At 28.0% G+C, this 11,395-nt stretch overlaps 1 protein-coding gene across 1 annotated transcript; it reads left to right on the top strand.

Annotated features, from left to right (window-relative positions):
- Positions 1–3,785: 3,785 nt before the first annotated feature.
- On the top strand, positions 3,786–7,492 carry LOC107444922 (uncharacterized). The gene is made up of 3 exons (XM_016059193.4): positions 3,786–3,797; positions 5,049–5,099; positions 6,929–7,492. Exons 1-3 carry the CDS (start codon positions 3,786–3,788, stop codon positions 7,490–7,492), a joined length of 627 nt encoding a protein of 208 aa, XP_015914679.2.
- The last annotated feature ends 3,903 nt before the right edge of the window (positions 7,493–11,395 follow it).

The raw sequence follows: 11,395 nt of genomic DNA, 5'->3' as shown, positions 1-11,395 counted from the left end.
CTTATTCCTACACATTTAATAAAAAATACAATGCTGAAAAGTAAATTTAACCAAATGAATGGTTTTCATACCAGCATACTCTAAGGTATTATGATAAAACTACCAAATTTTACTATATTTATCAAAGCTTATAGTATATAATAAAACTATATTTTATTGTTAAATTTACTAAAATCATTACCAATGCACTTCTATATAATTTATTGAGCCTTTTATTGTTCCCTTCGAGTCAGAAACAGTGTAAATTGTATCATATTCTGGTAGTTTTGACCATACTTTTTCTGAGAGTAAACACTCACAGTTGTAGTGAAAGTTTTTGCATCCGGTAAATATTGTTAAATAACTATTGCTATTTCAAACGCTTATAGTCAGCTGTTGAGAAATTGGTAGTTCGTTTACAGCGAACTAAAATTTCTTTTTGGCAAATACTTAAATAAATGATAAATATTTTTGTTAATATCAAAAATATAAGATTACCACTTTAAATAAATGAGCAAGTAATTCATATTATAAAGAAATGTTTAAAATGAGTCATTTTTCTGGAATGAATAATGCGTGCGGTTCTAAAAGCAGAAACGCAGAAGGGCGAATTTTTTTCACAGAAATCTGAACTTTTCTTTGCTTTTTTCTGCAAAGAAGATGGATATAAAAAGGTAAACATCTAAAAAATTCCAACATAAATTGATAAGGTAAATATCTAAAAAAATCCTTACAAGTTGACAATCCCTTCATTATTGAGAGAATGCTTTGAAAGTTATTTAATGTTCCGATTAAAAATTTCCTTATGAGGAGAAATTCTCTGTAAAGAAAATTTGCTGCAAAGAGACAAAACATATTTACTTATTTGATAATTAATATAGCAAATGATGTACTATTACAATTGTTAATTACAGCAATAATATTAAATATTGCTTTAAAGATTTTGGATATCGATAATAATCATTTATAGTGAATCTAGTGCCGGGTCTACATTGGCTTCACTATAGCGGGGTTCAACTAATATCAAACGGGAATCAGTCGTCGGATTAACGGTAATCAGATAAATCGGCTCAATGTTGAACTTTACTACTGGCAGATTGAATAAAAATAGTGTGCAAATTTGCCACTTATTTAATGAGATAATAAGATGAAAATACTTTCATTCAAGTGTTTTTTATTTTATGTGATTAAGTTCAATAAGTGTGCTAAAATTTGATCATTTTGTCATGATGACTTAGAGCATGGCATAGAAACCTTTTATTTGGTTGCATTTACTTTTGGATTTTTTATTTGTTACTAAATGTATTGTAATAAGGACTATAATTTTGAAAAGCAGAATTTCCGGTAAACGGAAAAACAGATAACGCTAAAATTTTCGTATGAATGGCTTACAAACCGTATATTTTTGTTAAATTCTTAGAATTTTGGTTTCTTTCACCAGAAATATCTTTACCGTAAAAGTACGGTGATTTTGCCAGAATTCTTTGCTGCTTGATAAAAACCTAGTTTTACCGTTTAAAAATTTAAAGAGAAGGATTTTGTTATGTAAACTGCATATGAAAGTATAAAACAGTTTTGGAAATTTACTTAAATTTTTAGAGGAGTCGGGGAGAAACAAATAACTTGTTCTCCAACACAAAAGTTTATATTTTTTTTAGCGATTAGCATTCTGTTACGATTAACTTAACGTTGTTCTTTCTGAAAATTTTCTTGGCAAGCATTTTTTTAAAAAATCTTAATATGCTTTGACAAAGGATGTCCAGGTTAGAAGGAATATGAAAAAATTGAAATTATGATAGATAAATGTTTTGGAATAAATTTTTGAACTAAAGCTTTCGTACAATAAGTATAATTGTTACCTTATCAGGAAATCGTTACTATATGAATAATTTATGTGCCATATATTTTGGACTTCATTACCAGAATTATGTTCTTTTCTTCGTCTTTTTTTTATTTTTAAAAAAGCAGAAATTTTTTTCTATACAATTCGAAAATTTAACAAGAATTTTTTCTCCGTGTTTAAACATATATTTCATTGTAATATTAAGCATTTTTCCATTAAGAAAATGATTTCATTAAGAATAATTGATCGACTGATTTCAGAGTACATAAAAGAATTTACACATTTCAAATGTCATTGAAAATAAATAATAATAAATTGTTGTCGGAGTTATTTTTTAAAAACATGTTTATGTCCAAAACATTTATATTTTGGTTTGAAAACTTAAAAATAAATTTGAGGATTGTAAATTGAACTGTTTAAATTTTAGTCATTCATGATCAGAAATATTTAGCATTTGTGCGATCTTTCTAAAAGAAGTTACAGGTAAAATTCAAAGACAACTTTTTTTTAAAAAAAAAAAGACTGTATAAAAAATTTGTTAACGTCTTAAAGCTGTCGATGTTGGGGTGAAAATCTGTAAAATGATTTACAAACATTACAAATCGATTGCAAAATGTATGAAATAGACTGATTTATGGAGTGAATATTATAAGAAAGGTACCTATATAGCAAATATACTTCTTGCAGTGCAATTTTATTGGATGTATTATAAATTACTCTTTTCATCCTTAAACTGCTTGTCATGCTTTTCTTAAAAAAGAATTCTAAATTTGGCTGGCATTTCTGGAAACAGTTGGAGAAAAACACTAAACAGCTCGAAGGAAACAAAATGATGCGACACAATGTTGCAAGATTGTTCTCATGAAATATCTCACTGTTTAAAAATTGTTGGTTTTATGGTGAAAATTTATGAAATAAAATTCTAAGTGCCTTTATATTGTATGAATTTTAAAAAAAGATAAGAAAAAAACTTGAAATTCGAGTGCTTTTATTATAAAAAATTACGCCTGAAATACAAATTGTTGAATGTTTTGAGGTGAATTTTATGCAGTTAAATTATGAAGTTTAAACTACTGTAACACAATGTAACTTCAGTACTTTATAAATATGATTGAAAAATCTACAAAATAAATATTTTTGCAAGAAAAAAAACTATTTTGGCATGGAGGATCGAATTTATGTAATAAATTTATAAGTTAATTAATGACTCGTAATTGCGAATAAATGAAGGAAACTGTTTTTTTTTTAAAATTTTACACTCAATTCAAATTCGATTTACACAAAATATGACATAGTATCTTTTTCTATGTTGAACAATATTTTTTCGTAATTGTTCTTTAGTAAATGACTCCATAAGGAAAGTAGATTGAAATTTCATTTAGTTTCAATTCTTAACATTATGAATAAAACTAAATTCATTAATTAACATTAACCAAAAATAACTAATTAACATTCTAAATGAATTACATAAGGTTCACTTCTTAACATTCTAAATGAAAATTAAATTCATTAATTAACATTAATAAATAATCAACTAACATTTTAAATAAATTAAATTAGCTTCACTTCCTAACAAAATAAAATTAAATTCAGTAATTAGCATTATCCAAATAAATAATTAATTAATGTTCTAAATGAATTAAATAAGCTCCACTTCTTAACATTCTAAATGAAACTTAATGAGTAGTGGAGATGAATTAGGAAATTTTTTTATCAATAAATGGTTCATTAATGAATTATGAAACATGTAAAGAAATTTGAGTTATTTTTAATGAGTGGACATTCAAGAAAGAAACAAGTTCAAGTTTCCAAAAATTGATCAAGTTCAACAAAATTATTGAAGCATTAAAGTGATTTAAATTCTTGTCAAACAGGCATTAATGTGTTTTTTCACTGCTATATAAATGCTTTGAAGAAAAGTTTCTCACTATCATTCTTGCTTTAGTCACTTAATCAATACAATATGATTTCAAAGGTAAGAATTTTTTTCACTGTTTAAAAGCATATGATATTTAAAACTTAATTTTTTTGCAATACTTACTTGCGATAATTTTACGGTATCTCAGTAAGTCAAGTAAGTAAATAAAAAATATCAGTAGTAAGTTATGATATTTAGTATTTTTAATTGGCATTGTGTCCTTAATTTTTAAGAGCAATTTAATCGAAACGGTAGTTTTTTTCTTTATTGTGAATATTAAACTTAAATACTACTTTAATGAAAGGTTAAATTAAAAACAGATTATTTGATGAAATTTCTGTATGTCGTTTTAATAATATAACTTAAAATTTCAGGTAACTTTAATGACTTACATTTTTGAAAATTACTAAAGCAAATCAAGTGTACTTGCCTAGAAATATAGATATATGTAAGTGATATAAGATAAGTGAGAGAACATGCACACTCATTTACAGCCTTTCTTTTTACAGCTTATTTCTCAAATTTTTATTTTTTTTAATTAACTTAAATAAATCTCAATTACTGTTTTATGAGAAATCATTTATTTAGTGATGGATATCTTTTAAAATTGTATTTTTCAAAATTTCGCTAGATGTCAAAAAATAATTTTGGTTAAATAATTGTAACAAATAACATTTCATTTTATAAAATGAAAAAAAAAATAGTTCAAAATTACCGTGCTGAATGGTAATGATATTTTCGGTACAAAAATTTTGGTAATGAAACCTAAGTACACGGTATTTAAAGCACTCATTTGTTAATTCCTCCCTTCATATGACCACGCTTTTCCAGCAATTCTGGTTTTCAAGTTTGTCGTTCCTGATACCAGACATTCTGTGTAATAAATACAATATTGAAAAGTAAATTTAACCAAGAAAAAAATGCTTCTATCCCATGTTCTAAATTATCATGACAAAAATTATCAATTTTTACCACATTTACTAAATTTTATCACACATTATAAGATCATATTTAATTGTTAATTTTTCCGAAATCATTTCAAAGGCATTTCATTGGCAAAGGTTCCAATAGAAATAGAAACACGGTGAATGTTACCATACTCTGGATGTTTTGACCATACTTTTTTTTCTCAGTGTAGTATATGTGTTTCAAGTGATACAAATTAGTATATAATATTAATAAAATTCTTCGTATAATATTGCTTAATACAATATTGTGTAAATGATATGTTATGTATATGTTTGTATTAAACTAATTTGGGAAATATTTAGTTCTGATATTATTATTGTTTATTTTTAATTTTTATAGGCTGTAATCTTAGCTGCTATTGCTCTTGTTAGTTTTGCCCACCCACCCCTGGTAAGAAAGTTACTTGTATAAATATTTTAATTATATTTTCTTTCACAATAAAAAAAGGATTTATTTCAGCTTTTTATTCAGTCAGTTTATTATTTCAGGATGTACATTTTAAGCATATAAGTTTTTTTTTTGTGAGTACGAGTATTTTGAGTAATATGTTTCCTAATTAAAACATGTAAAAATCATCAAGTCTATTAGTCTTCAAGAAAATAAACAGAATGATAAATTATAGCCCATTGTACAGTTTAATCATCAGATAAAACTACGCTTGAATTATTATATGATGCCGGGTAAGAAATTTATATGATATCAGACAATTCAATAAAACGTAAGTTGGAATGAATAATTACTATATTTTTCGACGTTAGAAACCCTCTGGGAGAGGGGGACACATGTCTTTTCTGATCAGAGGTATCAACTTAGAATTAATTCTTTAATTTACAACGAAAAAATTCTGGGCATAAAATGCGACCAAAGAACTCAGACTGCTTTGGCCAGATTTGCAAGCGACCATCTTAAGTGCTTTACTTTTGAGGGAGGCAGAAAGATCTTCCCTACTTGCAAAAAATACTGAGTTCAACCAACTTCTCCGGAACATATTCTGGTTTGCCTTGGACTTTCTAAGGTGGGTCTTACATCAGATCTCCTTTTTGTTGCGGAGTTTCTAGTGATCAACGGCATCCTGGAGCGTATCTGACATATGTCAGATGAAGAGGATCAGCAATAACTACAACAACGAAAAAATTAAATTATGTTAAATAACGTTTTTCCGTGAAGAATTCTTACAAAAATTACGAAAAATGACACGCTTAATTAAAAAATATTTTATTGCAAAGAAATATTTTTAACAAAACCTTCTTTTTTATTTAAGTTTTTCAAAAAGTTCTATTTAGTTTTTTGTGAAAAATCTGGCTAATTTATAATTTTCATATTTAATTTTTCCAAAATAAATAATGGATCTCTCAATTGATCACTCAAATGAATTGATTAGTTAATTGCCATTTCCCGGTATACATTTGCCCGGTAGGCCCTACTGTGACGTTTTATTAAAGTCAAGAGTCACTGTCCAGCATGCATTTAACCGGAACTGAGAACACAGATGTTTCTCCAAATTTACCCTCAGCAGATATTAAAATATCGAATAAATATAATAATATCAACGAAAAAATTATTATCAGATCGGATATAACAAATATTTCAGACATTCACCAAAGAGACTTTGTGATTGCTGCTATTCACCGGTGAATGCTGACATTCTCTTGATTTCTGTCATTCACGGTAACAACTATACCGGGACATGACACCCCATCTCTTGATTCAAGAAAGTAACGTAAACATAGACTGTTTATCTCCTCTTGTGGTCTGATAGGTTTTTGCAATGATCTACACAGTAGAACAAAAAATTAAAAGTAATAATTAATAGCTATGTTTTGGGTATTTTCTTACAATTTTTCTTCAAACGTTCAACATAATATTTCACTACTAATTATTAAGTAGTTATCATCGAAAAAAATATTAGTCTAAATGATTTATGACATTTAAAAATTATTACTGCTAGCAAGTTTTAATAATCTAAGTGGATTTCCTATTCTAAGAGCAAATTTTAATATTCTAGTGAGTATAATATATTTTAATATAAATTTTCTTCTGATTTTACTTATTAATTGATGAAGGAAAATTTAGCTCAGATAAAAAAGAATGTCAGACCCTTAGTTCACAATTCATAATTAGTTAGTTTAATAAGTTAGTCATAATTAGTTAGTTATTTTTAAGTATCGGCTTATATTCCGTGGTTACATAAACCTATTGTAACCTAAATTTATTTCTAGGACCATGGTCATCACGCACCTAAGCCCTATAAATTTGGATACAGCATCAAAGACAAGCACGGCGAGCAACACAGGGAAGAATCCGGAACTGGTGGTCATGTGACAGGAAGTTATGGATTTACAGATGATCGTGGAATCCACAGAGAAGTACAGTATGTAGCTGACCACGGTGGTTTCAGAGCCCAAGTCAAGACCAACGAACCAGGAACAGCTAACCAGAATCCAGCTGCTGTTCACATCCATTCATCTGCTCCAGCACATGGTCATCTCTATGGAGGATATGCTGGTTATGGAAATGCCTATGCTAACCATGGACATGGTCATGTTGCGCATGGACATGGTCATGTTGCTCATGGACATGGTCATGTTGCTCATGGACATAGTCATGTTGCTCACGGACATAGTTATGCTGGTTATGGTCATGGAGGGAACGCTGGCTTAGGCTATGGATTTGGTGGTTATGGACTTGGTTACAATGGTCTCGGTTACGGGGCAGGATTTGGTGGATATGGCTTAGCCAGTGCATTGTTAGGCACGCTACCTTATGCCAGATATGGTTACTAATTAAAAATTGTTTATAAATATGTAGGAAATAAATTTTTTGTAAAATGGTTACTTGTTTATTTCTGAATTTTTAATTCTTCAACTTGTTTTTAACAAAAATTCAAATATTTAACTTTGGTAGTACGTTGCGATATGGGCGCTGTGGTGTTATATACATTTGAAATATATATTTATAATGTTGCGCATTTGTCCAGTTATAAGTTGGAACCCTATTAACTGAAAATTAATTATAAAAGACGAAAAGTGGACCGAAGAAAAAACAAGCACCATGAATAAATTTTCATCTAATGATCAGGTCTTCACGTTTTACAACTCAATCTTAATTGTTCAACTTCGAATATGCTAATTGTTTAGAGTAAACGATATTTTAAATTACGAAATCAGACACGAAAACGTACTTTCCCTGATTGAACATAAATTCTTTTGACTGATTTATATTTCTAACTCTCAAAACATAGGGGGTAAGTGCAATCTGGGAAATATGATCCCAAAGGTTGGGTCAGGAAAGTGAATTGGAAATTTAATTAATAATATAAATTTTAATTAGCTAATCGAATTTTTTCTGAAGGAATTGAAATATTTTTGATCACAAGTGTAACATTTGCTTATCCAGAGATAATTCCGCCCAGTTTCAAATATAAGTCTCTTTCAAAATTAAATTACTCAGGAACTATGTATTCCCTAAATTTCGCTCAAGTTTTGTATTTTGTTATGTAAAATTAGATACTTTAAAATGATGTAAAAAGTTGTACTCCTTACAATTCGAAATTCCTTCGACTATCATTAAATAAAATAATAAAAAATAATAAATATTTACAATTATGTTTCTTAATGGTGCAAGTTTATAACTTCGAAATATTAATATTTATTTACTTATAAAATAAGGGTAAATTAAAATCAAAATATTTTCACGTTTGAGAAACCCTTATTGCTTATAGAATGTCTACTCTTATAATTGACACATAAATTTATAGAGAAGATTAAAAAAATAATGTAGGCACGCACTCCTTTTGAGTAGCTAAGCCATTTCACAAGGGAAACTTCTTATGGTTGACCATCATTGAAAATCACTTCAATGAGAAATAAACAAACCTTTTAAATTTTTAAATACTCTGTAAGTCCTTAAAATTAATTTGCGGTTCAGCTCTACATAAACAAACAATCCTGAATAACTTTTGATCTAATGATAAGATCTTCATGTTCTAGACTCAATCTTAAAGGTTCAAAATTGTGCTCAAATAATTAATAAGTTCAGACGATATTTTAAGTTACAAAATCAGACACAAAAACATTCTTTCTCGAAAGAACAAACCTGTTTTCAACGGATTCGGATTTCAGACTCCCAAAATATTGAGAGTTGGCGCAATCTGGGAAATGTGGTCTCCGTAGTTAGGTCAGGAGAGAGAGAGATCCAAAGTTTGGATCTCTTATTGTTAATTTTACTTTTTGCGTATTTCGCAGTAACACGCAAAATTTCTCAGCGAGTTGAAAATTTTTTGCATACAATTATAAAATTCGTTCATCTACATGCAAAATATAACTTTTAGTAAATATTTATAATTATTTATTATATTATTTAACAATAGTTGAAAAACCTTTGAATTGTAAGGTTTACAAGTTTTTACATCATTTTAAAGAAAGCAATTTCGAAAGGGAAAACACAAAATTTGAGAAAAATTTGTCGAATACTGCCTAAGAAATTGAATTTTGGAAAAAAATTATAATTTTAAAATGTGATTTTTTTCGAAATTTTTGACCAATTTCACTAAAATTTGTATTTTGCCTTCAAAAATTACAGTCTTTTAAAATTGTATTCCTTTCAATTTAAAAGGTTTTCAATTAATTTTAAATAAATTGATGAAAAATTAAAAATATTTACTAAAATTTATGTTGGATAGACGAATTTTGTAATTGTGTGCAAAATTGTTTCAATTCGCTTAAAAAGTTAGTTAAATAATAAAAAAAGTGTGTAAATTTTCAATTCACTCATTATTAAGTGAAATGTTAAAGAGTAATAAATCCTTACTAAAAGTTACTATTTGCAGGGAATTGTCTTGAATAATGAATTTTATAGTTTTGTGCCAAATTTTTTTTGTGATATTTAGTGTTATACGCAAAAAGGTGAAGTTAATATTAAGAAGCACAAATTTCGGAGAGCCCCTCTAACCTAACTATTGTCACATTATTTATAAGATTGCGACTGCCCCCTTATTTTGGGGGTAAAACATCCGAATCAGTCAACAAAAAAAAAGAAAGAAAAAAAACATGTTTACTCACATAAAGTGTGTTTTTGTGTGTGATTTATTAACTTAAAATATCGTCTGCAGTAATTACTTTACAGATTTGAGATCATCCCCTCAAACCATTAAGATTGAGTCTCAGAACGTAAAGACCCGAAGAGTTATTCAAGTTAATCAGGGTGGCCCGTTTATTTTTTTGCTCACTGTACAGTGCGGAGCAAAGTAATAATAATAAAAAAACTTTCATGACTTCTGTTCTAATAGTCGGATTTTTACTATCTAATTATCAATCCTAATTATTAAGTTAGAGAATGTTCTATTAATCAATCCTATTAATACAAACCTATTAATCAATCCTATTAATTAAGTTAGAGGAAGAGATATTAGAATGTACTTCCTCTTTTTCATTTTCGACTATTAAATTGCGGAGTCTAGCCGCTATTCGGAAATTATGGTTCCTATAGTTTCGGCAAGAGTGCTGTCGAAAGATTGAGTTACTTCTTGTTAATCACACTTTCAACGTATTTAGCAGAATCTGGAGAAGTTTTATAGAAAATCAAAAGATTTTTGCACATATTAATGGAAATTAGTAATTCAAAAAGAAACCAATGTAAAAAGTAATATTTTTTAAAATTTTTTTATTACTTTACTTAATGAGGTTCAAAAAATATTAAATTGTATGGTGTATATGTTACTACGAATAAACAAAATTGGTGTTTTTTGACTTCGGTGAATGTTGACAATCTCACAGTCATTTTGGTAAAAGTCCGAAATATTTACTAGGTTTAGTTAAGAGGACGCATTCCTTCCCATCTCATTGCCAGCAGTTAATGCTTTTTCTATAGGAGTGTCTTCGTCACATGATTTTTTTTGCATTTTGATATTTTGAAAAAAATTCTTTCAGCATTTGAAACTTCATAATTTACTCTAAGTTTCTGTTCATTCACTTTTTTTTACTGTAAATTTTAGATTATTAATGGAAGTGAAATAACGGTAATCGAGTTATCTTCTAGAAATCCGTAATTCATCAAAATTCATTCAGCAAATCCTTATTTTTGAATGCATGAACGCAATCTATACATTTCAAGCTTCCAAAAAAAATATTTCCTTAATTATTTTCTTGAAGTATGAAATGTGTTATTATCAGAGAAAAATGAGAAAATACGAAAAAAAAAAAAAAAAAANAAAAAAAAAAAAAAAAAAAAAAAAAAAAAAAAAAAAAAAAAAAAAAAAAAAAACTGTGAAAATAGCCTAAACCACGTCTCTTGCCTGTCCTTTCTTCATTTCTGCCTGTCCTCTCCTCTTTTACCAATAGAAGTATCAGTTCTAGTTGGCGGGGGGGGGGATCTTTCTTTTTGCTGATAGCCTCATTACTTTCTTTGAATAGTTAAATAGCCTTGGGGTCTCCTATTGTGGTTGAAAATAGTTTTTATTTCATTTTCTTTCTTTATGATCAGTTCGGATGGAAACCTTTTCCTTTCGAATAGCTAAATAACTTTTAAAACTAAATTTTAAAACTACAATTTGCTGCTATATTTTTAAATTTCGTACAAAGAATTTGTTATAGGCATAAACGAGAAGTTTCGAAAAAAATATGAAGCGCTAACGATCCATTCTAAGTTTAAACAGAAATAGCAAATACGTTTATATATATATATATATA

Source organism: Parasteatoda tepidariorum, chromosome 2, assembly GCF_043381705.1.
Source record: "Parasteatoda tepidariorum isolate YZ-2023 chromosome 2, CAS_Ptep_4.0, whole genome shotgun sequence".
Taxonomy (NCBI): domain Eukaryota; kingdom Metazoa; phylum Arthropoda; class Arachnida; order Araneae; family Theridiidae; genus Parasteatoda; species Parasteatoda tepidariorum.
Note: the sequence above shows the minus strand (reverse complement) of the source record. Positions and strands in the feature narration are given on the sequence as shown.

Bases quoted from the DNA above. Each gene is read 5' to 3' on its own strand.
- LOC107444922 (XM_016059193.4), top strand. The intron at 5,100-6,928 runs GTAAGAAAGTTA...ATTTATTTCTAG, and splicing joins GTTTTGCCCACCCACCCCTG to GACCATGGTCATCACGCACC.